Source organism: Xylocopa sonorina, chromosome 7 (genome assembly GCF_050948175.1).
Source record: "Xylocopa sonorina isolate GNS202 chromosome 7, iyXylSono1_principal, whole genome shotgun sequence".
NCBI classification, from domain to species: domain Eukaryota; kingdom Metazoa; phylum Arthropoda; class Insecta; order Hymenoptera; family Apidae; genus Xylocopa; species Xylocopa sonorina.
The window spans coordinates 3,296,271-3,323,743 of record NC_135199.1 but is presented as its reverse complement, the minus strand read 5'-3'; the positions used below and the strand labels follow the sequence as shown (position 1 = coordinate 3,323,743).

The window sequence follows — 27,473 nt, the reverse complement described above, 5'->3', positions numbered from 1 at the left end:
GTTTTACAGAATAAAAGTGCAACTTTACATTGACGATGTCTGTGACGACAGATTGAACTCTGCTCTGAAGACGCGTCGATAAAACGTAAGTTTGGATAAATGGAAATAGAACAACAAATAGATACTCTTTCAAAATTGTTTTTTAAATAAAATCATCAAAGTGGTTGAATGTTTCTTATTTATTCTTTATTTTGTAGTTTAATCAAGTAGAGATTTTGAAGAGAGTTGGAACAGAGCAAATTTTGGAATAGATTTTGACAGAGATAAAATTGTGAATTAAGTTTAGAGACTTTGAGAGTTGGAGGGTGTAGAATAGAATATTACTTTCAATTAACACTGTATATTATCCGTATAAATTGCTGTTCTCCGAATGTTTTAAGCCCAAACCGTCTTGGATTTTTTTTTTTTTGAACAGTGTAAATATTTTTGTCCGTCGAGGGTGTTTTAATAATACGCTGAAATATTGAATACGTTTTATGTTTGCTTGGATAAAATTATCGTGCGCCAAGGTCGTACACTTTTTCAATTTCTTTCCGTGAAATTTCAAATTATCTTTGGAAAAGACCAGTTCGTTCTATACGACGGGCGTATAAAAATTTATTAAAACGTATAAAAATCACGCGGAGAAAAAAATTCTCGTTGCAATATCAATAACCGCGTTCAATGTGTACGTTTGATATTTGTGCTTTCCTTTCGAACGGAAATCAATTTTTCAAATGCTACATTCGTCACTAAAATCTTTCTCTTGCGAGTGTGAAAACGCAATAACTTGTAACAAAACGAGGGAAAAAAAATTCTAGCAGAGACCGTCCTTGATAAGGTAATCAGATGTAATTGCATTAAATTTAACGATAAGTTTAAAAACTCGCGTTTAAGAAAAGCTGCGCAGAACCCCTGGTTAAATATCTTCGTTAAAAAGTTTTTCCTCGCCCTCTCCCATCTACCCTCGACCACCATCCTTCCCAGAGGGATTAGAACGGATTAAAAAAAAATTCAATTACTCAAGTAAGAAGAAGATTGAACTATGGATGTTAAGGAAATAGATTCGCCATATCCTTCAAAGGGTTCGAAATGGAAGAAAATATTTAGGTCGATCATCCGATGCGAAGGTCACTATCCACTTGTAACGGTTATTTTTCCCTTTCACTTGAACGAGATGACTTTAAGCGATGCAATAAGCTTCTAAAAGCTTTTAAAAATGTGTTTCTCGTTTTACTGTAACTTGGTAATACAACCTGCAACGAACTTATAGATTAATGCAATAATTCAGTAGCCCCAGCAGTTTCAAAATTAGCAATTTTCTTTGAAATTCCGAGCGACGCGTTGCGACGATCCCCAGTTGCTTATTTGCATACTTTGTGCAACAGAATTTCCCAGGGAATGCGACTTTGTATGCAGAGTTTCGCAGACCGTGCAAAATTCATATCTACGTCATCGATTGCTCATCTCAACTTCCCAACTGCGTTCCCTTGTGTAGAAAGAATCAACCAGCTTCCTCGGATCTTGAGATCAATTTCTTAGAACACCTCCTAAAGAAAATGAAACCGTAATTGCAACTAACTTTGCTTGAATCTTACTCGTTATCTTCGTAGTTTCTTAATAAGCTACTGTTTAACATATTTAACAACAAAAAATATTAATTATTTTAAATAGTTTTTGTGTTTGAAAACTAAAAAACTAATTCATAATCGTTGATAGAAAGCAACGAATATTTACACATAAACGTACTACCTGGAATAAATATACATTCTGTTATTCTCTAAAGCATGCAGTTCATGTTGGCTAGTAGTAACAGTCAGTATATGGTCAGACTGAACTTTTTTATTCTTTATATCGAATTCTGATCAAGTTGGTTCTTCGTACATTTTGAAGTACGTAAAACCAGGTTGTGCGAAGGCAAACTATCACCATACAATTGCTTCGTTATTCACGTTTGTATACATAGATTATATATTAAAGGGTTCAATATTGTGTTGCATCTAGTCTCGCGGTAATGAAACAGCGAAGAAAAGCGGTGAATGGTTGATTTGTTTACGCACGAGGTTCAAATATTATTTGGAGCAAAGTTCTTGAGAAATAAATGTACTGGAAAGTTTACGTGTACCGTCTGCTCGTGTTAGTTACGGTGTTTGCTCGTTTCGAGCTCCGGTGAGGACGTTTGTCTTCTCGCCGTGACGTATTCTTAGAGAACATTTTTGTAATCCTTAAAATTATGTAAAAACTTGTTTGAACCGTCCGAGTGGTTGACAGGTAGGAGCATCGTGTTTGTTAATTCAGGATGAAGTATATTGCGCGTCTGACTAAATTAAGTCGCAGCTACTGTGACTGTCTTATTGCTACTAAAATGAATTACTGTTACGTACAGAAATGTTTTATTTATTAATAATTAATTTACGAAACAACGTGTTTTTTACAACATCTTGGCGTTATTTATTAGGGGTTCTCCCCCATTTGTAAATAATTCTTTAATGTTATTCTATCTGAAACAACGGCACTTAGTTTTCTGGTTCTTGGAATTTAATTTTCTTTGCTAGCAGACGGTTCGGTTGATTTACACTTTTTCGTTGCCACATGCGTTTCAGAGCTAAAGTGTCTTTTAAGGTTATTGTCGACTATGGTCGTTGTCAGAGACTCACGGAATTTCTCGTGTGCGTCACTCAAAGATAAACACGGTACCTCAAAGTGGCCGTTGGTTTGGAGGCGACCACTTAGTTGTCATATTTGTCCAATAGCGTATATCGGTCGTTCCTCTCGCCACTAGTTCGTACTTTGAATTTGTCCTATCTACGTGTTTCAACCCCCACAACAACTTAATTTAGGGTTTGTATTTCTTTTGGTTTCACAAAATAATAGTTAGTAAAAATTCGTATTATGGTTTGTCTTTTTTATATAAGGAAAGTAGTCCCTTGAATTGTAGAGAACTTTGTTTTTTAGTCGGCAAATTGTAGTGCAAAAACGGCCAAGCTCGAATTATCAACCTCACCAGCTAATAATCACGGGCAATATCAAACATAACGAGTTCAAACGTGTGTAAATCAAAGTGATTAACCAACTGACTGTGGCAATTGCCTGAACCGACGAAATTACTGCTATTGGCAACATGAAACGGGTTTACAAAGTGTCATAAGAGTCATTGCCTAGTCGCGATGGGACATCCTGACATGTAGAAAGGCTGGTTTGAAGCAAACTGATGTAAATGCACGTGACGTCTATACTCCGTCCCTCTCGCTACGTTCTTCCTCGTGCTTCGCCATTCATCCACGTATTTCTTCATCTCTATTCTCCTCTCTCCCTCTCTCTCTCTCTCTCGCATGAAATACGCGGTCGCATACGTCTCCAAGTTCTGGAATGATAAAAATACGATTTGTCAGAGCGACAGTACGGTAAACGTGCAATGAAATTTGAATTCGCTGGCCTTCGGTGACGGTGCGCTTCTGAACTTTTTGACGGCAGAATAAATTTCACCTCCAACGTGTCGCGCGAACGATTTCAGCGGCTGCTCGTGAACAGATCAGCGGTGAAAATAATTCATCTTTTTCCTCTCATTTATCATTCGATAACGGGAATTATATTCGGAGGCCTCAGATTTATTACTAATTAATACAATATAATAAATAGAGAGTTTTTTAACGCCTCGAACAGCCGCGCTTGGTTAACTCGATTATAACCGATGTCTTTGAGAGTGGTCTTCGTCGGTTGAGTGCTCGCTACATTATCAGAATATTCCTCGTCGGTGTCTATTAGCCTTTGAAACTTCAATTCAATAGAGACGGACCACAGAGTATCCGAACTCTGGATATTGTTTTCTTTACAGAATTTCAGAATAGTACTTTAAAATACGAACACGTGCACAGTGTAACAGGACTACCTAATTGATCGTAACGGTAATTAGCTCTCGCTTTCCGTATCGTAACATCGAGGGGAACGTAATACCGCGGTGGGAACGTGCCGATCAACTTTGAACTTCCTCCGAGCGTTCAATTGAACTTTTCAAGCGAATCGTTAGCGAAATCGGGAATAGCGTGTATCGTGTATTTCAGAAGAATTACGGGCCGCGTCTCGTACATACTCATCCATTTTTACCTTTCCGATCAGATATATATCCCGTCGTGAGATGCGAGGGGATATCGAAGCTAGAAATTCCTCAGGAAGCTCCAAACGCTCCATGTCAGTTTCAATATCGCCGTTGAAAGACAATATCCGAGGGGTGAAATTAGAAACGAAGGAAACGGCCCGTTAAAGGCCGCGGCTCTCCCAAATTTTATTATTTTTTTTTGTCCAAGATGCACCTCTTAATTGCTTTCTTAAAGCTACGATTAGGAAGGAAATAATTATTTTTAAAATACGAGCAATCGTTCAGTTTCAACTTCGTAATTTCATTAATCACTTTTTTTGGACGTATTTAAATAATTTACACGCACGGAACCACGTTTAATATTATATTTGATATGTTTGTTCCGTTTGTGCTTTCGTTGTAGAATGCTCGGACGGAAAGCACGAGGGTACACGTATCTCTCTGCGATAGAAATTCGCAGGACGAGATCGAAATTTTCAGGGAGTTTGTACAATTAGGGAAACGAAGACGGATCCGTATCGAAATCGGATGAAATCGATGCGAGAAAATCCGAAGAGCCACGCGTGTGCGCACGGCCGCGTGAACGAAACGGTGGCTCTCGTGCCCCTGCCGAATCACATTTCGTTAAGGCACCGATTCGATTATGCAGATGCGAATTTACTGTTCCTAATTCGACATTATTCGCGACAATCCGGCAACGACGGTGAATAGAGGCCGCGGGCATAATTATATTTCTTTTGTCACGCGGGTCTTCCATACTCGTCGGGTAATTCCCATGAAATTCACGGTTCAAAGCGGTGCATCGCTCGGCCGCGCTAGCTTTTTTCCCCACTTCACCCGCCTGTGAACCGCGGGGTTTAATAGAATTTTTACGAGTATACAAAGTTAAGTAGGGTGGAAGCGAAGCTTTATTGATCGACTGGGAACGGAACACGTTTCCGTGTAATTTTTCTTTGGCAAGCCCGTGATCGCAGCCGACACGGTACTGGCATTTCGTATAATTATCTAGGCGAAGAGATCTGCATCCCTGTACCCATTTTTATCGCGTGTGCAAACATTTTTTTCACACGATCCTGCTCACGGTGAATGGCATCGACGTGGTCGAGTATGGAACGATTCTGCGTGCAAAAAAAAAAAAAAAAAAAAAAAGAAGAAGCGACTCGCAAATGCGAAATGAACTTTTTTAACAAGGTTTCGCTTTTATAGAAAATAGAGATGGAAAATGTTTTGGCCGTCGAATTTCTTTCGTTATTGTACGCTCTTATCAATGTGGAGAAAGTAATTAATGTAAACTCTATTATCAGTTTTGTTACCGTCCACGAACATTTGTCCGTTATCCATTGTATGGAAGCTCTTAATCTCCTCGTTCGTACCTACACGAAACCGCTTGACAATCCATGCTCAGGCGTACATCTATCTGTCTTTTAAAGCAAACCCTTTCAAAGAGAATCGGGAAGGTATGCGAGAAAATACTCGCAAAACCGAGTCACAGAATAAACAATTGGATCTACCGTACTCTACGCTACGCCCGCCCTTTTCGCGTTGATTTTCCCGGAACGTTAAATATTTGGATTTTTTCTTCGAACCTCCAAGAAACGTACGTTCCTGCACGCGAAAGTTTTTCCAACGTAACTCTTTGATCCGCCAACCCCGTGTCCGGCGCAGACTTTATTTCCCTATGAAACGGAACGCTGAACGTTTTCGAATAAAGTCTACGCTGCGACGTCGGAACGTTGTTACGAATGTTGCAGCGAATACCCAGTAAAACCGAGAAAATTAAATGCACAACGATGCGAGGCCTTCATCTCACTGAAAGCTTCCGTCTGGATTAAGAATCCGTCGAGGAATAAAATTTCCTCCCCTACCACGGTCCCACCGAGGAGGAATCGTCACGCTACTTGTCGTTTGCCTCTTGGCCATCGATCCACGAAAACGGCCAACTCGAACCGGAATCGTCGTTAAATCTTTATTTTATTATTCACGGGATCCTCATCGAGAATATTGCAGCGACACTCTTTCCTTCGGTATCGATAGTAGACCATCTGGCATTCCATTAAAGTTCGCGTCACTCGAGCCACTCGCGGCCACGAATCTATTCCATATTTTCCCGTAATCGGGGACGATTTTCGTTCGGTTGATCGTGCGACCCTGACGGTGGAAGATGCTACATCCGAAACGCTAAATTCTGTTTACGTTAAACCGTATTAATACGGGGGGATGATTTTCCGAGCCATCGAACGTTTCACTTTATAAGCGACGTAATGCGATTTAACGCAACGCGAGCGTTTCAGTTCGAATTGAAAACGAAACGCAAAGTAGCAAAATTTAATACCGTCCTCGGTAGTTTAATTGTCCCAGTTCCAGTCATCCGAGCAAACTGACACTATAAACTAATAAGACTGTCTGCAAAACAGTTGGGGGAAATAAATTAGACCGGTCCTAGATCCCCACGAAATATATAGGACGCGTTGCAACTTTGCAATTCCCAGTCCTTATAAAAAAGCGTGAAAAATGCTCGACGTTCCAAACGCTTCTGAAAAATTAGAGAACTGGACTTTCGTTGTTTCTGCTTGGAATTCTTTCATTCGTACGCGATGGTGTATCGAGGTAGCAAAAACTTTAACAGAAATTACCAATTGAAACTGAATGTAATTTCAATGGAACTATGAAATATATCAGAAATTGATATAATTTAAAATTTGCAAGCAATGCTGTTACGTCACTGACGGTGCAGGTCGTCGGTTTTAGAAAATAGGTTACATAATCGAAACCGGAAATCTTTACGTCACAGCTGACACAGACGGAGCCAAATATCGTGACACGTTTCAGTTTCGATGAAAGCTCAGGTTACCCTTAGTCAGGTCCTCTTCAATTAGCGCTGTCTCTCTTCTTCCCACGAGCTGTGTTCGTTCGCCCTTTTTTTTCTTATATCGTTCAACTGTTTTACGATCGTACCGCATCGAGTGCATAAATATTTTACGAGGGCGTAAGTTTTTTACCGCGCAGCTCGGTGCTTCCTTCGCTATTTTGCATGTTACATAGCTATGGGTTCGTTATTAAGTTCCACTCCCCGAGTATCGAGGGCTGAAGCATATTTTGATGGGTTCGTGGAATATTAATAACGCTTGTTCTTTAGGGGATGCTTTAGCGGGATATTTTAGGTATTCCTGATTATAACGGCGTTAATTATCGACGCTTAGAGTTTGCGTTATCAATCGGTACAGAATAGGGACGCGATGCATTAGGATTCCGTCCGATGAATCACTTGTATTTGTAGACCGGACTTGGAAGATTTATTCGGTAATGTACTTCTTTCATTAATATACATCAAAAAATCTGCCCATTAATTTTGCCAATTACCCAGCCGGTACTAATTAAAGCTAATGAAATGAGCATTCTTTTTCCTTGCCAATTAAACGGATAATCCTGCCCATTTTTCCCTGCCAAGATTCGAATCTTTTTTTGTTATAACTAATTCGAACGAGATTATTTAGTAGGGATTCTTATAAGCTAAACCTATTACACCGACTTGTGGTGTAACTAAAAATGCGTCTTTATTAAATGTCCGTGTTAATATGTTCATAATGCAGCTTACGATGCAAACTCTGCAGAACATTTTCCCGCTATGTACACCAGCAAGTATTTAGAATGCCGGCCAGCAACGTACCCATGCCCTCTCCTTTCCTATCACGTTCGCAAACGTTGAATAAAAAGAGCGAACCTATTAAACATTTCTAGTTTCCATTCCCCATCCTTTCAACGCCCCAGCAACGTAACCATCTTTGAATCCGGCGTTGCGCGGAATGTTTTTACACAGCCGCTCGCAACGCGAACACGTTGCCGAGGAACGAGGGCTGCTGCTGCTGCTAAAACACAGCCGTGTGATCTTCTTGCCTGAGTAATTCGGCTCGAGCGAAGGCTCGATGTTGCACGCTGCCAGGCACCTCTGTGTGGCGCGAATCGAAACCGGTTATTTTGGAGCCAACGGCCCCGCCTCGCGAACGAAATGCGATACAGCTCCTCAGACTTCTCTGCGCGTTCCATAGGGTAGTTCGAGAGCAAGTTAGCGACTTCGAGATAGGACCGAGGACGAGTTGTTCGCCTGCACGGGGAAGTGTTTCTAGCACGATCGTAATTCCTATTCTCGCGAGTACTTATCGTGTTTTCGCTGGACAGAATTACCATCGCAGAGGCAGTATGCAGTCGCGAATCGTGATTTCTGTTAGTCGATTCAACAGCGGTGACAGTGTTACGAATTAGTTTGACAAGGCGAACGTTCGGATGCGAGCAGATTAAATCGCTTTGCGCGTTAACGCTAATGACCAGGGAATAGTTGGGTGTAGATAATGGAAGGTATAGCACGATCGTTGAAAATGGAAAATAAAGTTTATTCACTATTGAACGATATTTGAAGTAGTTTAAATGTGTTGTTTTAGAAAAATTATGAGAATCTGGTGTGTTTGCTTTGCAAATAAACCAGATGAGCATATAAAAATAATACTGTGGAAGAGTTTTCTTCAATTTTATTTGTCGAGCAATGTTTTGAGATGGAATGCCCTTTTCTGGCTAGTGATAGCTCGCAGGTACGAAATTCATCCCCGTGCATCGCACGGGGAAATATCGTGTGTCCCAAGCAGACCGTAGCGTACATGAAACACAATATTTGAACACTTGGTGACTGAGATTATTAACTATTGCTACAAACATGAATGTAGAAATAAGAAAAAACAGGAATTCTAGCAAAGTAACAGGTTCTCATTTGTTATCGATGCTACGGCTAAATTTGTATTCCAAATTGCTTTATGCCAGGTATAATTAGGAAAAGATCCTTGAAAGTGGTTAATGGCTGCGTTAATGAATTTTAACATAGAGTAAACTAGAACTATTAATTTTACGCTGTAACAGTGAATGCTTAGTTTCTTCTTTTTTATTCCATAAATTAAAGGTTAAGTGGTTCTACTGAGAATTATTGCTTATATTACGATCGTTTCAGATACTTTCGTGTACTCTTGGCTGAAGTCAGAAGATAGTAAAATTAAAGATCAACTAGATATACTGCAACTGACGTGGCACTGAAATTTATACAAAATTTTGTGTTTTATCTTCCTCACTTTGGTACAGAAACTATTTATTCTTTCTAATTTACATTCTTTCCGATTCCATCAGACGCAAACCAATAATTTTCCGGAACGAAGTGCAATCTCGGGACGTGGTTGTTTTCGTATCGTCGTCAGTATATATTACTCGCGACTGACCTCAGTGAAAATGAAACAATGCGTCGTGAAAAGCCGCGACCGCGAACGCGTCTCGTTTAACGCTCTAATATAAATAATATTTCTCCGACATTCGCGGACGCCGAGCAGCGCTAAGGAGCACGTTCTTTAGAAGGAAAACGAGGAATGGTAAAAAGGAAACGGAGCGAGGGAATGGAAAAATAGTTGCTAACGAATCAGAGAGGAATGTTTCTCAAAGCGTGCGTCGCCTCTGACTTCCGCGACCTTATTTTACTGAAAAATGTTCTCGCGAGAGTAAGAGACACTCATCTATCATTGATCGCTAGTTTTGATAATTCTAGTTAATTATTAGTAACCTCGTTTGCGTACTAGCCGTTCGTAGAAACTGGTTGTCCAGAATCGAAAATATTAGAGACGATGCAAACGGAAAAGTAGATAACGTTTGGTGATCGAACGACGAGACAAAGGAAGTACCGATCGGCTATTCCTTCTGACTTTTCATCTCGAGTTTATCTCGTCCAATGTCAGCGAAGGAAACGCAACTTTGAAGCATGGATTATTTCCGGCGATGGATGTTTTATAAGAAATGATTTTAAATATCGATGGTGCAAGTGGAAGGGATGAAAATGCAGGGAAATGAAACACGAACGTTCGAACGAGAATTTGATTATGCAAATATGGATTGCAGAAAATGGATTATGCAAATATTGAACCGATATAATCATCGGCCAATCGCTATAGCAAAATTTTCATTAACGTCTCGGAGATTTAAAACAAATTTGGTGTTATTTAATGATCAAATGTTTTCATCATTCCGACTGTTGGAAATACAACGATGGCGGATACGAACTTCACGCAAGGACCTTTCACGTACCTTTTACGATAGTTTTCTCCCTAAATTGTCCAAGAAAAGGGACACAGGACCATAGTTCAGTTAACAGCACACCGACTAACAATTCATTTATATTGAAATTCCCTCGTTTTCTTCTTTTTTTGTTCGCAATATTACAACTCCTTTTCCTGTTTACACTAAACAAATTACACGAGAATAACTTTGTCCATTCGATAAACCGCGAAACCAAGTTGCTGCGTTTGACAATCGGAGGATTGTCGTTAACAGGCGAAGGAGCATTCGATCGTTGATTTAGTTGGCAAAGTTCACGTGATATTGTTCGACAGGAGTGCGGAACGGTGGAATAGAAGTGTATCGGAGGTTCGCACGCAATTTAACTTATTGCGAGGTCGCAGTATCGATTGTCCCCCGGGTAATTGCATTAAAACAGAATTGCACGGTAATCCCGTAACGTTAGAATTCTAAAAATTGCGCTTCTTTCATAGGAACAGGGGGAGGCGCGGCCCGTTATTCTCGCGGCTCGACGGGAAACAGGAAATAAATCGGAATTGCACTCGGAATATTTTATAGGATCGGTGGACATTCAGATATTTGTTGTGGAAACTACTTCGAACGCGTCGAACAGCATATTTTTTCGAGGAAAATTATGATCCGTCTGGCGATGGCGAAGTCTATAAAAATTGTCCGAGCAAGAAATCGAAATCCAATTTTCCGCGAGCATCAATTTACACGACCTCTGGTTTTTTTCCTCGTTTGAAAGCTATAGTAACCCTATCGCGAATATAGATTGATTGAATTTTATGTTTCCTTTTATTTTTGTTCGCATCTGGGTTAATTGATGAAACGCGAAACATCGTTGGAAACAATGTTTCGGTAAGAAATTCTATACTGATTTTGCACGTTTGTATTTAATTGGCAAGTTTGCGCGAATTACTTCGAACTTGCAGCTTCATATCTATTCCCGGTGCTGTCCGCGAGGAAATCCGGAAATTCATTACCAGCAGACCTGGTCAATCGCATAAAAACACCGGTGGTCGCGTAATTGCAAACGATACTTTATCGTTTCAATCGTTATACCATGGCCAAAAACGAGCGCGCGCACGCATCATTCGCTTTTGAGCTTCCGCTAACCCGTTCGCGGGTTATATATTTAATATCGTCGACCGAATTCGTAGCTCCGTTGACCGAGAAATCGAGCTCGCTCCGTGGTTAATGCTCGCTTCGAGCTGCAACATCGAGTTCACGGGTGTTGAATAAGAAACGTACGCACGTTGTACCAACACCTCTAGCCTTGCTAAGCTTCCGGAAGAAATTTATTTCGTGCGAAATATACAAGAAGCTCGTGCACAAATTTCGTCTCGAAAATGATATACCGATTAATTTTTCTCGGATCTTGTACCTTATTAAAATATCTCTCTTTAGTTCAGTTTTTTATCAAGCATCGATTATCTGGTTAAGAAGAATTAAGATGGATATTAATTTATCATTCATGAGATATTTTGATAAATCGTTGACGTAAATCTTCAAATCAATGTGGCTATTTTCAAATTAGAAATTACGAGCGGTAATTAAATTTGACATTTCTCTACATTTTCGGACTAATTAATCAAAATCATTCTCTTCTTATCTTGTTGGACGCACCGAGTACATTCAAAACTGAACCGCTGTCGGTCATTAATCAGGCGTGTTTACCCCAATTAATCATACCAAAAATCAACCTGTTAATCCAAAATTTATTATAATTTCAAGGATAATATTCCAGTGCGTTAATTAATATTAAACATCAAATCGTTAAAGTCCCAATTGCGTTTCTACCGTATCCACGTTATAACCATTAACGATCCATTACAATATGCCATTGTAACGTAATAAATATTTAATATTCTATAGACGGCGTCATAGTGTTCTATCCGTATCGGAAATTCGACCCAATTGTCGTGTTCTTAGAAACGCGAGGTGATAATTTCGTTGTACACACCTCGACTGGCGCGCCGTTGTGGTTATCGGAACTGGGTGGCGTTTCGAGCACACAGTTTCACCAGGTGCAGATAGAGACCTCCTGTCTGGCTCCTCCTTCGAGATTATAGGAATTGATCGATAAAGAGAAAGAGAGAGAGAGAAGCGCTTGGATCCTTTGACGAAGCGAATCGCTCATTCGCTTAGTCTCGAGAGGTTCGACTTCGCATAGATCGCGCTTGTTCTATGCTCGTATCGTATATACGTATGCTACTTGTCGTTCGTTCGCCAGATGAATTATTAAACTGAAAATTTCGACCATGTATCCGCGTTTCTGGCTTACGATCAAAGTGTTCACAGAACGTAAAGAGTTCGATAATTCGCATACTGGAAAGTGCTCGATGATAAAAAGCAGCTATCCGACGTACGGCGATGATTAAATCCAGCGTGGAGCGTCTGAAATAAAAACGAGAGAGTGGATTGTTTAAAAATAGCGAATCAGCGTGATACATGTGGGTTTAAATTGCATTAAGGCAACAAAATCACCTCGGTATTCTTCGTCCATCGTGTTCTTTTACTCACCCAGAGCAGCATGCCGAGTACTCGAACCCGCATAACGAAACCCTTTAACCGTGTTTCAAACGAGCCTTGGCTCTATCATGCTCCGTTTGCCTGGAGGATTGGAGGATCCACTTAGCCCAACAGAAGACGGGCACGAAGTGAATGGAATCGAATTGTCATTGCACGGTCAAACAGACGTCTGCATCTCTTCTCCATGAAGGACTCCGTTTCCCTTTGACGCGAAAGTAGTTCAAGAACCGTACGGGGCAGACTTTCAGTGCACCGGGACTTCTGACTCTACCGAACCAGTTCGCAAATAGTTCGCGTGTGTTTACGTCTAATTAACTCTCGATTTCGACTTGTTTCACTTTCGTGCGCTCAGGCTACACGCGGACGTTGAATCGATCGGCTAATTATAAGAATAAAATTAGTAAATCCGAGTTGATTTCGTTTAACGCGTGTTAAATAACGCGATCGTTCCCTGATTACTTTGTATTTTAATTACGTCTTGCGTCCCGTAGTTATTTTCCAACGCACCGTTTATACAATATTTTCTCGGTCGTTCTTTTTCCTTTGCTCTCCAGTTTCTTCCAAGCACGTAGTATGCGTGTATACACTCTTCATCGAGGGTTTATTGGATGCCACGCTCCAATGAAAAAGTATACTTATGAGTATAGTTACGAGAGTGTTTTAACGGTGCGTGAACTGCAATTGTGCGGGACAAGCTGCGCGCAGTACGAACCTCGTAAATGTGTAATTCGATTTCAAAAGTGGCCGTACGTTTGCGAAAGATTGCGAGATCGGAAAAAAAATAAATCGAACGATGAAATATAAAAGCGATGAAGCTTACACGGCCATTTTTATGGATTTTACCATTGTTTTTTTCTTTCTTTACAGAGGAACGTCGAGAAACAGTGAAACTTTTAATTTTCACACGTAGCTCCCTATTCGATGGTTAATACCGCGAACGTTGATACCACTAGTCAGCTATCGAACAACTTTGCGGTGTGGTAATTAAACCAGCAATTATAACGTTAATTACAATCTTGGTTTAATAATTGGGACAGTAATACTATGGATATACAGAAACTATGCTCCCTAGGGTTCACTTGAAACACGAAATTTAAGAATATTCATCTGATACGTTAATTAATTATTATTTAATTATACATTGATATACTCGCTATTTTTGACAATATTATTATTCCTTTAGAAGCGAAAGGAATTTAAACGTATTACAAACTACATTATAATTGCCTTTATCTTTTTTTGTACTTCGACTTTTTATCGTACCTTTTCGTATTTCACCAGACATTAACTACACTCACACCAAGGTCGTGAACAATACAGTTGTTTGTACTCATTCTTCCAGACGCGAAATTTTAAATGCATCCAATGAAAATCTTGATCTCTCTTCTATCCGTAATGAACTTTTGCGGTAATTTCGCGATGCGTTCTTCCGTAATATTTTCGCGAACACGCTCCCTTACAGCCGTAAAATGACGTTTAATTTGTTTGAAAAGATACCGGATTTCTACCGCGGTAGCTGGCCCGGAGAACAAGTTATTTATCGCGTTCATTAAACGCCGCGAGCAGCTGCAAATTAAGTAATACGCGCACTTCGTTACTTACCCCTTATATATTGGTCGACTACGGTTTTCTTTAAACTTGCACGCAACGAAAATCTACAACCCGCGCCGACTAGAAATATACCGTCGAGTCGCTCGCGAGATTGAATTTGCATTTTCACGCTGCCTGTTGTTCTCGCTCGCCAGCTATCGCGGTTTGATATTCCCCTCTAAATAAGATGGCGAAAACGATCGTTTTTCGGGAAACGTTCAATTCTATTAGCCTCGCGCGGTAAGCGGTAGCGATAAAAAATCTACTCGCGAAAATACGATACTGGACCTCCTTGTTCACGTCACTCGAATATTAAACACGCTAAGTGGTCGAAGCCAACCGAACTATCACGCATATCGTTGGCTCGCAAATGAAAGGACCCCATTCAAAAACCATATGTTTTCGCCCCAACCGATATTGTTTAAGCTTTGCAAATTTGTAGATCTATATGTGTGTCATCAATCGCCAGCTATCAGTCTCTATCAGTCGAGCCTTTTAATAAGGGAGGAAGAGGGGGTCAAAGTACGCATTTAGCGAAATCTTTCGGAGGCTATAACTTTTGACTGAAAAAAGATATCGACTTGAATTTAGCGACAAAAAATCACAAAAAATTAAGCTTCATTCCGTCTTTCTTTCAATGTTTTAAATATGTCGTATGAGCAGTTGTCATTGGCATTTTAACTGTTATAAATAGTTTTGACAGTTGATCACGTCTTTCATGCGACGCTTATAAATTATATTCTTATATGCTCACCATATAAATAATATTAACTAAAATGATAATGCAATAATCACCATATGGGTTGGTACTTATATTTATTTGCATAAAAGTACGAATCCCCAGGTTTGAAATAGTTTTTAAACCAATTAGTACTCATAATGAATCTAACGATATCTGCATCTGATATTGTTACTGCCCTCAATTTATTTGGACCAGAAACATTTAATATATAACCATTCGTGGTTACTGCCAGCATCGGTTTTAAAAAGTTATTAATAATTCGTACTTTTATGGAAATAAATATAAGTACCAACCCATATGGTGATTATTGCATTATCATTTTAGTTCATATTATTTATATGGTGAGCATATAAGAATATAATTTATAAGCGTCGCATGAAAGACGTGATCAACTGTCAAAACTATTTATAACAGTTAAAATGCCAATGACAACTGCTCATACGACATATTTAAAACATTGAAAGAAAGACGGAATGAAACTTAATTTTTTGTGATTTTTTGTCGCTAAATTCAAGTCGATACCTTTTTTCAGTCAAAAGTTATAGCCTCGGAAAGATTTCGCCAAATGCGTACTTTGACCCCCTCCCCCACCCTTATTAAAAGACTCGCCAGATAGAGAAGCTGGCAATTGATGACACACATATATAGATCTACAGATTTGCAAAGTTTGAACAAAATCGATTGGGGGCGAAAACATATGGTTTTTGAATAGGGTCCTTTCACAATCGATTCAACTAAAACTCTTTTACCACCCTCTCTCCCACCGTACATCGTAAATCTCTTACGCGCCGCGTCCAACGTTCACCCCTCGTCGAACGTATCAATTAACGTCGCGCATTAATTAAACGCCTGGTCGAAAATTTCTCATTTTCTCGATGGTCATCACCAGTTCACCGTATAATTGGATCTGGTCACGATATTAGCCGCGCAAATACTCAACCGACGGGACGTCGGCCGGGTTTGAAACCTTGGTTGAAAACTCATTTCCACGCGGGGACATGAGGACGGAAGAGACACGAACAAGTAGAAGAAAACAGGAATTCGTCGGCGTTCTATCCATGCTCGTCGTTCGATCTATTGATCTGGTATATTGGTTGTTGGCAGCTTCAATAATTCAGCCGGGACTTGACCGAAGTACAGTAATCGCGTCAGCATGCTTACAACAGAGGGTACCTGTTTTTTTCCGTGGAACTTTTTGTTCTCCGGGCTGAACGACTCGTACTTTATGGCAACTCGGCGAATCGTGGAAGTCATCATCCAGAGTAGATCACGGGTCTGCCAGTTTCGTTTCAGCTCCTTGCAAAGTTCCTGTACGAACCAGGAACCATTTTCAGGATTTCGGAACGAATAGTGGCCTGAAATACATAGGAAAACGGTTTTCCGGTTAGAGCAATCCACCTTTCGTTCTTTGCCCGTTTGTACGTGTGTTTGTGTATGGATCGGCGAGTGTGTGCGTTCGCTCGCGAGCAAATGGATTCCCGTAGGCGTCTCGTGCCTATCCACGAGGATTTGTTGCAGACGAAACGCTTCTATTAAAATGTGGGACGAGCTTCTAAACGCCGCGCTAGTTAATTGTAAAAGGATGCGATCTGCGAAAGAATTAACAGCTTCTCCATTTCATTTCCGGCCTTTCTGTTTCGTTCTGTTTCGTTAGTCATACTACCATTTTTATCAGAAGTTTGATGAAAATTGCATTAACAACTTATCAACGAAGTGGACGTCTTACGGAAATTGGTATTCAAATTATGTTGCAATTTTGTACGAAACAAGTAATATCCAACGCTATCCCATCGTAAAACAAGTCATAATGATATAAATTGTTGCACCTTCCAAACGTCAACTCCCTTAATTTTTTCCTCGATATCGTCGTAAGCTCGCAACAATACCTATTCCACGTTATACGTTATACCAAAGGAAGGTAGTCGAAGGTCTGAGAATTGAAGGAGCAAGAAGAAGAAAAGGAGAGAGGCGCGGCGTCGCGGGGCAGAATTATTTTCAAAGTACAATTAATCTCTCGCGTCAGCGCAAGAACGGTTTTTAAACGAGCAGTGCATTTACGCGGAATGCACGATTCCACCAGCACGCCCTCTCCTCCAGTTCTACCGCTTCAAGAATCGAGCGCAACCCTTCCGGTCCTGACTCCTGCGAACCGACCCAGCTAGCCATTAAGGCGAATCTTTAACCGTCTCTTACGCGGTTCATGAAAGCAACTAATGACCTCATCAAGGACCGTCCATCACTGAACTATACGGCTTTATAAACAAAATCGGACCACAGGAATATCAACGGGAATCACACGATGGAATAATGTTCGCACTCGTTTATTCAATTTCGCAAGATCGTTCCTAATTTTCTCGTTTGTCTACGATTCCTTGGATTTTTAGAGAATTGGCGGGAAAGTGGAATTTTAAAGAGTCTACTTTTATAATTTAGGAAGCAAACAACGATTATTTCAAGAATTGTTCGTCACGCGAGAATAAGGCGTTTCTATGGACAACAAATTCGAAGACCAGATGGGAGATTAGGGAGCAAACTGGGGCTCGTGCAAACTCGTTTAGAATTGTTTAATCTGCTAACATAGTTGGTGGTTTTCTCGATTTCTTGCCAGTCCACAGGTGCCAGAGAAATGGGAGCAAATTATCGTTAGGAACGGAACGGAGTGAAGCGGAGGGTGTTTTGTGAATGCACTCCTGTATTTAAATGGATAAATTCGGGACGCGATGCGAGAGAAGTGTATCGCGAAATGTACGGAACTTAAGTGGGCAGTATTAACTGCTTATATTTCTACGAGCATTTGGTAGAAATATATGAGGTGAATTCAGTGACGTAAGACGTGTTCGTCGTACAAAGTTAATCTTGTAATGTATTAAAAAACTTGGTTTATCAATTATATTGTATTTTCGTTTGAAAGAAACGTTCAATTAAAATCGCTCGCAATATTTTCCACAGTAGTTCTTTCCCTCTATTGAATTCATCCATTGCGTTCACTTAGACAGAAAGCATTACGCCGCGAGCGTCAATTACGATGGTCGACGATGGAGAACGTTTTATCTCGCAATTTATGATGGATCGAGCGTTAGACGAAAATATATTTTCTGTCGCGCTTAAGCCGCGGTAACGGGAAAATAATTGCGGTCCGAAAATAGGCGGAAGTGGCAAAGACAAAAGGGAGGAAGACGTTGCCGTTAGAACGCTAATGTAGCGCGGCGGTATGCGAGCGACATTGTCGCTGCAAGAAACGTTTTTGTCGTGAACATGCGAGATTCCAGCCACTCGCCTCTTTGAATGCTTAACTGATGTACTCAGGACTGTTACAGTCACTATACCATTCACGGGACAGCCACAATGAGGACGACGAGCGTCGATGTTTCAAAGGAAACTCTTTTAAATGTAATACGATGTTTCATGTTCTCGTAATACTCGTCACAGTTCTGATCTAACAAAATTACGGTACAGGATCAGGTTATTTCAGCGTGAGTGGCTTCCATTGCCATTTTCTTTACGTCTCTTTGCTATCAATTCTCTACGTGGAAAAGTACTTAAAATCTGTCCACGTATCATATACCACGATAATACAATTACGAAGAGCCTCGATTGTAATTGATCGGACAATTATGAAAATGTGTAGAGAAATGTAGGCGTACGATCGATCGAACACTGCAAGGATTCAGTAGCACAGACGACTATGATCCGTTTGTATGAATGGTACGAAATTTTCAGCAGATATACGTATAACAGAAAATAGCGTGACAAATTCAGTGATACAATTCATCTAGCTGTTCAAAAAGATCCTACGGTAAATCCAATACGATCCAGTGAAAGAACGAATAAATCTCTTTCAAGAAGAATCGATTCCTTAAAACGATTCTCCTCGAGACGCGGAAGAATTGAAACCGCCACGCCGGTCTAATCGTGTCTCTTTACCATCCGTCGCGAGGAAGAAAAGATCCCGAAAAAGCTCGCGCGGCGAAGGCGGGCGAGCTTTCCTATAAAAGCAGCAGTTTCTCGCAGAGTTTTTTACCTCCTCGGAGCCGCTCGGTATTCGCGGCACTTTTCGTTCGGGCTTCCCGCCTCGCCGAGGGGCACTTTGTTCCTCGTTATCGATCACAATAGACGAGGACGGAAACACGGCTCCTCTTAATGCGGCCGCCGGTGATATGCCCGCAGTCTCGCTGCCGTGGAAAGCGCGACAATCGTGGATGGAAGCTCGGAAAGTCGTCCGCGCGTATAACCGTGCACGCGTTACCGCGTTTCGTTGCATACCGTCCCAAGTATTCAGGGTGGGTTGAAATTTGCGGTACACTAACGAAGGGCATAATATTGTACCAAGTTAAGATGCGCATAAAATTTCGAAAAAAATCACTGAATTTCGCTCTGCACGTTCCGCTCTGTTTCAGTTTTTTCTCCCGTGGAAACGAGTTATTCGTGAAAATGATTTCAACATTTTTCAATTTTTTTTCAATAATTTCATAAATAATCCCTTGCACGCTTCTCGTTAAATTGAACACGAGACAACTATTATATAATCGTGATATTCGTGAATTACCATAGATGTACAATGATTAGTTTTTGTAATTCGTAACGAACGATACGTATCGCCGCGAGAATATGCAACGACAGTGATTTACCATGTCCCAAGGTATTTCAAAAGCAGCTGGACGCTTCTATGCGGGAACGTTTCCGCGGCAACATGTCGACAGCAGGATAATGTACAAAGCTGGAAAGTGTCATACCTACCCCATCAACGACACGTCCGTGGACCGCGATCACGCGTTTTCACCTCATTCAATATACGCGGAACAATCACGGCTCTTTGTCAGGGGAACGTTATCAAATAATTCCGTTAGCAATCCGATTTGCAGTTATTCTCTTTACTGGTTGAAAATACGTAGCGCATTCGGTGTTTCTCTTAAGTAACGCGCACTATTTTCAGGTTTCCCTTAAATAGCTTGGGGTGTTATCGGTAATCATTTCATATCGTGACAGTGGCAGTACATTTCTCGAAATTTTTCAAACACTTTTAGAGTTTATGATAAATGTTGGCACGAGAAGTGTGAAATTTACTGCAAATTATAAGTTTCTCGAGGGACATGTTAAATTAATTTCCAATCCATCATCCCTGGAATTTATTTAATTATTGTAGCATAGATAGACCAGAAAATGTAAAAATGCTGAAACAAACACAACGATGTATAAATGTACTTTTTCTAGCCATGGTACGTTAGGTCTCGGCCAATTTCGACCACATTGGCATCCGTTTCGCTGTCAATCGTACCCGTTTATTTAACACGTGACGCAGATCAACTGGCTAACGACCTGAAATGACGCGCAACTCAATATTTTACTCTGTCAATTCGATGACGCGGTCGAGGAGATCGATGTTCAACCAGTGACGCGAGTCAATGATATCTGCGACGGTCTGGCCGGGACAATAAATCTGTCGTATCACGGCTCTCAGTGTGCAATCGCGATAGTATCGCTTCTGTCATGGATTATTATTATCTCCCCTATTCTCTGCTTTCCTTAAATAAAATTCCCTATCCATTAATATTTAATTTTCACGAAGAATTGATATATCTAAGACAGTTTTACATTATAAAATCTCAGTTTTCTGATGCTGAAAACGTTGCGTGCCGCGTATATTTCCACGAATGATGCGAGGCAACGTTCCATGTGTCGCGCGTAACGGTATTATTCGGCGCAGATGTTACAGGCGTAAGAAGGCCAGTCCCGTCTCGCGCCGAAGCAGTTCAAATTAAAGCATGAAAAGCATCCCGAGAGCATGCTGCTAATTTTCTGTCTAGGGACATAATTTTAACAGGTCCACCCAGTTCAATTACACACTGCCGCAGCGATAATTAGCCGACATTGTCGAACGTCGAGCTTTCAATTAATTTCCACGCAACAAATTTCCCAGCTTAATTAAATTATGTCCTCGACACGTAGCTATCCACGACTGTTCGCCTCCCCCGTTTGGCTAATAAATTACGAGCCCCTTCGAATAGACGTGGCATTCTTTTCTACGAGAAAGTTCTATCGATCGATCGATTCGGGTCCGAGGCTGCGGTTCATTTCCACGCTCAACGTTTTCCAGGGTGTCCGTCACTGTCCACGGTCGCGTTACTTTGGAAGATGTCACTTAAGATAAATAGGTCGTTCGGCTGAGCACGCTTAATCGAATATTTTACACTAACGAACGTAACTACCGATTTGTATATTTTACATCGATTAAGATTTCCGAGTCGAATCGAATGTTTCGTATCCTCTAATTGACGTAGACGCAATCGATACCGACTGTTTGATGCATTAGTGAACAATGCCCTATTTTCCATTGATACCACCGGAAGCTGATTAAACCTCGGTTTTATATCGACGTTCCCAGGTTCAATGAAATATTCAAAATGAAGAATTGGAAGTAGGACATCCTAATAACTTGATCCTCTCAAAGAGGATCTTCCCATCGTCCGTAATAAGTAGCTACACATGAATATTCATACAGCGCCATTATTCGTTCGTTTTTAGTACTAGGAGTGGTTAGCTTCGAACTGTGAATCAATTAAAAAAATACAGTCGGTTAAGTCCGGGAGATTTAAAATAAAAACTATCCTTTGTAATTTTCAACCGGAGAGGAAACAATTTTCTAGCTATTATACCGGAGCGATTTATCTTGCGCGCGGTATTCATGCGCGTTTCAGCCGCGCCTGAGAGTGCGATCGCTCGGTTCGGAAGCGAGAACGCCCTGGGCGGTTCTGTCAAGTTAATAATATTTCACGGGGATCGGTTAATTGTCCCGCAGGGACGCTTGGCCGATGGGGAAGAGGAAAAATGTACGCGGCGCAGGAGGTCAAGCAGGGTCAAGCGGGGCTTGGAGGGCCGCCTCGAGGAATTGCCCCGCTGGTAGTCAACGAGAGACGAGCATCCTTAAATCCCTCTTTCTTCGTTACATCGCTCGAGAATGTACCTCGGAGAAGTAAGCGGCTTACGGGAGGGTCAGGCATGAACGAAAATTATTTATGCGACACACACTGACGGCGCGCATCGGACAAAGACGCTTTGTGACGCCGGAAATACCGCGCCTCCCCCCTGTGTATTTATCGCGCTCGAACCGGGTTACTCGCCGATTAACGTAATAATTCGCGCGTGTAATTTCTGTTCGTGCTCTTGTTTCGTTTCCCTCCTATAAATTTGCATGGACGAAGAACATTCGAGCGGACAGCGGCGTGAAATATTCCTTTTGTACGTTGTCGTCCTCCGTTTGCGCGGGGGATTAGCAACTACGGTTCTATGGTATAGATTTGCTAGCAGATAATGAGCTATTATTGGATTTGTTGTTGGTACGCGAACTCGTGCGGGAAAACTCGTGTTCTGCTGTTTCGAACGCGCGAGCTGAAGCGCGTGTTACTAGTTAAACGGTCATCCCGGCGTTCTACCGACAATAATCTTTTGTATTTCATTCGCGAACTCTCCGATCTGGCCTCATAGTGGCAGGTGTTCAAAACGGCGATCATTGTCCAACGGTGAATAAAAAGAATCCGATCGATTTTCCGGCGTAACTGTCAGAGCCGGATCTTCCGCTAGACGAGCGAGTGCTCGAACAAATTGAGCTATCCGGAACGTCGATGGATCGTTTCCACCTAAGCCTAATATTCGAAATGGCTGGTGGCTGCGATAGTAGGTCAGCTACGCGTCGTTGGTATACGTATCGCTTAAATCTAGATAGGCTAAATCGGATAAACTGATATCACCACTGGCAACACCACATTGGGCGAGACGAGGCTAAGCGAAACGATTGCTAATGCTCTTTCGCATTGATTTCAGATTCCGTGGCAATTTCGAGGAATTTGTAGATGGTAATGGAACGGAGCGTACGAATGATTTTTGGTACACGCTAATGCACCAATCGGAAACTTTTAAGCTCGTAATCAAATTTACCTCCCAGCGTCGAATGCCTCTTAACTAGGCGAGTATGCTGTCCCCGTTATAATTAAATGTAGTGTCTGTGTATTCCCGTTCCTGGAAATTTTCAGTTAATCCTTTATTGCCCGACGAACTCATTTCATTTTAATGGGCATAATAATTCCATTTTAAATAAATACCTCAGTCCGGACCATCGTGTTCTTGAATTATTGCGCTTAATTGGAGCAAATGGAAAAATAACATTATCTAGGAGAAGTTGAGATAATATTATAGTATCTGGCAGAAAGATCACTCTCAGAGGTATTTATGGGAAACGATCCTTACTTGCAGCTTTTATTTCGCGAAATTACTTCGACTTATAATAAGCGTAATTGAGCAATTTTCTTTTCTTCTTTACGAAGGCATATGCTCTATTATTCCCTATTTAGACACAGTTTTCCGGTGCACGGCAAATAAGATTGATTAACCGAGATATCCTTCTGACAGGCACAACTGCTTTGACTCGTGGATCGTATTTTATTCATCGAGATGTTGCTGATCGTCTAGATTTATGAACCTGCTCCTTCAACAGCGGCGCGAATCTTCCGAGCTTTATAACTTTTCAAAGATATTTTTCAAGCTACTTTACGCACGTACATTAATATACATATTCGTAGATAGCTATTCGAATTTAGAAACGTGAAACAATCGCTGGGATATAACGACGACAGGAGACTTGTAATAGTCTGCCTATTCATCTCAGCCATTGAGTTCGAAACGTAGGCGCGAATTGTGCACGCACGTTCCGCGTCCATTGAGAATCCAAACACCCGGTAAAACGTGAACGTAGAAGGGGACAATTCTATGAGGTACCGGCAAGGAGGAACGCACTTCGTATCCGTTGAGTACGTACCTAACTCGAGCATTGTTGTACGTCTCGACTTCACCGAATAAGGAGTTTGTTCACGCACGCGCGAGTTGAAACATGTGTGTGCGTCTCCGTTAAAAGGATGAGTAAAGTGTGCGGACGTGCATCCACCTACCTTCGTAACTAGAATATGCGACCAAAATATCCGCATAGATGGGAAGGCTGTAGGTACTACCTACGCTGTCTGTCTGATGAACCATTTGCACTCCAGAGTCCAGATCCGACCCACGGCATGCCTGCGAAAAAGAAAACGCGTACATGAGTAAGCTGTCGACTCCGCGACACCCTCCCTTTGTCCGCTCGTTTAAACGTAGCGCGAGATTTCCTTGAAAGTGGCATCATCCGAGAAAACGGCGAGCCTTTGTTTTACGTTCACGTCTCCGACAAATTCGCGGGCTTACGTTCTAAGAAAAACCGTTTCCTCTCGTTTCGGGATTTAATTTCTACTTTTAACCATGGCTCGCCTTCATGCACACGACATCGTAAAGGTTCTCGTTACAGATCTTACATTTGAACCGCATAGTTGGTTGCGTTCTACTATAAATTACGCTTCGCTTAACTGCTGGTGTAGCACAATTGCCGAGCTTGCCGGTTCTACCTTCCCGAGCCGCAAAGTGGAATTGGCAACAGGATTTCATAAATGGCCTTTCCAGATTTACGATCAACGTTACCTGGTCGCTACAATTTTGAGGCATGACTCTCTGAGGAAATCGTTTTACAATTTTCCAGAGGAGCAGGGTAACCTTAGCCAAGGTTTCAATTATTTGTTCAATGCGTATCAGACGCTTACTACACTCCTTAAAGCCAGTTAGGTTGGAAATCAAAGGAATTGTACAATTATTATTGTTTTTTAAATAGTTACTTGTTGTACGATCTAATTTTCTATGAAATCGAGTTTTAAGTAGTACAGGTAAACCATATGGGGAACACGTTAACAAATTTAGATCAATGACAATTTATGAATAATTTACTACATATCCAGGACGTGCTCCATTCAATTTCATAGGATTTACTGTCGATAGCGAAATTATTTAGATTATAAGTAGCATAGACAAACTATGTATGAAACATACTAAAAGATTCAAATCGATCAGAGCTTACGCATAGTATTTTATACTTATGTTAGCTACTAGCAAACATATTCATACTATTACAAATCAAAGCATTATAAATACTTTTCATTCTGCTCCATTGTACGCGATGTTAAATCAATATCAATCAAAAGCGATGCTGATTAGCAATTTATGATATATTTCATCCGGGAACCGTTCATCAACGAGTTCTGTAAATTTATATCATCGTTCTCGTCGTGGTTCCCATGCAACAGATTATTCGTTTATTTTATTAGTACAGATTACTCCCGTCCAATTTTTTTGCACCTCCACTTCCGTACTATTTCTCCATGTTTTGCGTTTCCCACTCAACTAGGCGAGCTCCGTCTCTGCTTGCTATGTATCACGTTGAAAGGCACGATGTAATCGGCGGGAATTCGGTCCGGAAGAATCGCGGGGTTCTCGTTTGCAAGTTCGCGCGAATCAATGTGGCTGCGCGAGGTTCCGGAACGGGCGCGATCGTGCGTTCGAATGTTTTTCCGGAATAAGTGAAAACTGTTTCAGCTGGTCATCATTGCGAGCGCCTATGCAAACAATATACCTATGCATGAACACAATGACGCGTTTAAACGAATGTAGCGCAACGTCCAATGCAAAATGCAATGGTACGTAGACGGCCAATCCGTTGCACGTGGTTGCCGCCGGGGCGAATGGAGTTGCACCAGACGCGAGCGGATTTACCCCCAGAATCATGTATGAACTTGTGCGCGCGGACCGTGCGCTGGATTAATGCGCCATCTTATTATACAGTCTGGTTGATTCGCTTCGCGCGTGAATTCCAACCCGACTGCGAAACGGATCAGGGAAAGTAAAAATTCGCGATCACGACAGGCGTTATAAAGAACGTACTTGCCATGTTTCACGGTTGGGGATGAGGGAGGCAGGGACGAGGCGCGAACAAACCCGCAGAATTTCAGATCTTCCGCGGTCGTTACTCGATAAAGCGCGGCCCGAGCGGGATTTATGCGGCTCTCCCGCGAACAACTCTGGATTAAAACGCGCGTTGAGTTATTACGAAACACGACCTTAAATAACCGTCCTGTTTTCAGTACCGCGGAACCTGCCGTTGGCGTAAGTGTCACGCGAGGCATTCAATTATTTATCGTAAGTGCATACGCGGCGCGGTGCAATCAAGACGCGTGTTTCGGACTAGTACACTTTCGCGGTCGAGATTTGTACCGGCGGTAATGCTTGTAACGGATCTTTCGGATTATCAAGTTTCGTTGCGAGGGTAATAAAATTATGGTTCCCCGGTTGACGGTTATTAAATTGTAGAAAGTTCGTACACGTACGGTGTACCAGACGTTAAAGTCAGGAATGGTCGGACTTAACCGGCGTAAACTTTTCCACTTCCGGAGATGGCGTGGATTAATTATCGTCGCGTTTGTTTTTGTCGTTACGCGACTACTCCCCGTTGATTTATATTCTTTGGATAACTATGACGTTACAAGTAATTGTTTAATGTGTATATCCCGGTGCGCAAGAACAGGAATCCAGAGTTGGGTTAATGTGAGTTTGATAGTTGGTGCAACGCGAGATTGATGTAACATAGTAAGTAGCGGAGTGAGTTATTTTCGATAGAAATACCAGAGTGCTGACGAATAAATTATCGGGCAATCTGACAACGCAAAAAGTTGGAATTAAAGTAATTTAAGTAAGGATAACAGTACCGTACAGTCATTTTTTAACGTTTAAGCAAAAAAATTAATTGTAACAAAAAGAAAGATTATAGTTTGAATGATAATTTCCAACAGCTTTATCCCGTGTACGTCGTTAACAATAATTGTTGACACGGTAAAAGGGAGATACGCGAGATCGAATCAATTTCACCCATCCGCCTCGAAAGTTTCTCTCTGCTCCACTCGCATCCTGTTCCCCATCGTAAGTATCGCGTCCTCGCCGATCCTTTTTGTCCCTGCATGTTTATCGCGCGCGTAATCGCGTCTCCCGCGAAACTTTCCGCGGCTTAATGTCGCGAGCGGTCTACGTCTGTAACGCGGCACGTACTGAAGAACTCGTTAAACGAGTTGAGATGTAACCTCGTCAGCTATAAAACCCTTTCGCGTCCCTTTGAAACGCCGTACGGATAATTAACTGTGTCGTCTTTTCCACTTTCATTGGCGTGTGGCCGTGCGGCCGCGCGTGTTCCGCCTCTCCACTTGTCGCGAACAACCGGAAAACCCGAGCGTTAGTGCCACTTCCCGCTCGCGAGAATGAGCTTGTTCCCGCAATTTCCGCGTGTCCCCTATCGTCGAACTCTTAACTCGTCGTGCCCCAGATTAATCTCTTGTAACGAGAAACTTTCTTCCCCGAAACAGCGAAATTAACGAACGTGTTTCCGGAACTGTCTTCGATCCCGAGACCATTCTATCGAGACGGTGGGAAAGTAACGTTGGTTTCTGACTTTCAAGTTACCGTTCATACTCATACGCTCAACAATTGTCAAAACTATTTAAACGAGAGGAATGATCTCGTTTACGATATTACGTATAAGCG

The 27,473-nt window shown here is 41.5% G+C and overlaps 2 protein-coding genes across 2 annotated transcripts in view; one reads left to right on the top strand and one right to left on the bottom strand.

Moving 5' to 3' along the window:
- The window catches only part of LOC143425504 (alkaline phosphatase), a 202,443-nt gene that overhangs the window by 99,647 nt on the left and 75,323 nt on the right, over nucleotides 1-27,473 (top strand). The gene's annotated exons all lie outside the window — the stretch shown is intronic.
- The window catches only part of LOC143425129 (caspase-1), a 34,524-nt gene continuing 23,166 nt past the window's right edge, over nucleotides 16,116-27,473 (bottom strand). The window contains exons 4-5 of the mRNA XM_076897648.1: nucleotides 23,981-24,101; nucleotides 16,116-16,396 (exon numbers count right to left, since the gene is read on the bottom strand). Coding sequence (XP_076753763.1) covers nucleotides 16,116-16,396; nucleotides 23,981-24,101 — 402 coding nt within the window. The remainder of the gene's footprint in view (nucleotides 16,397-23,980; nucleotides 24,102-27,473) is intronic.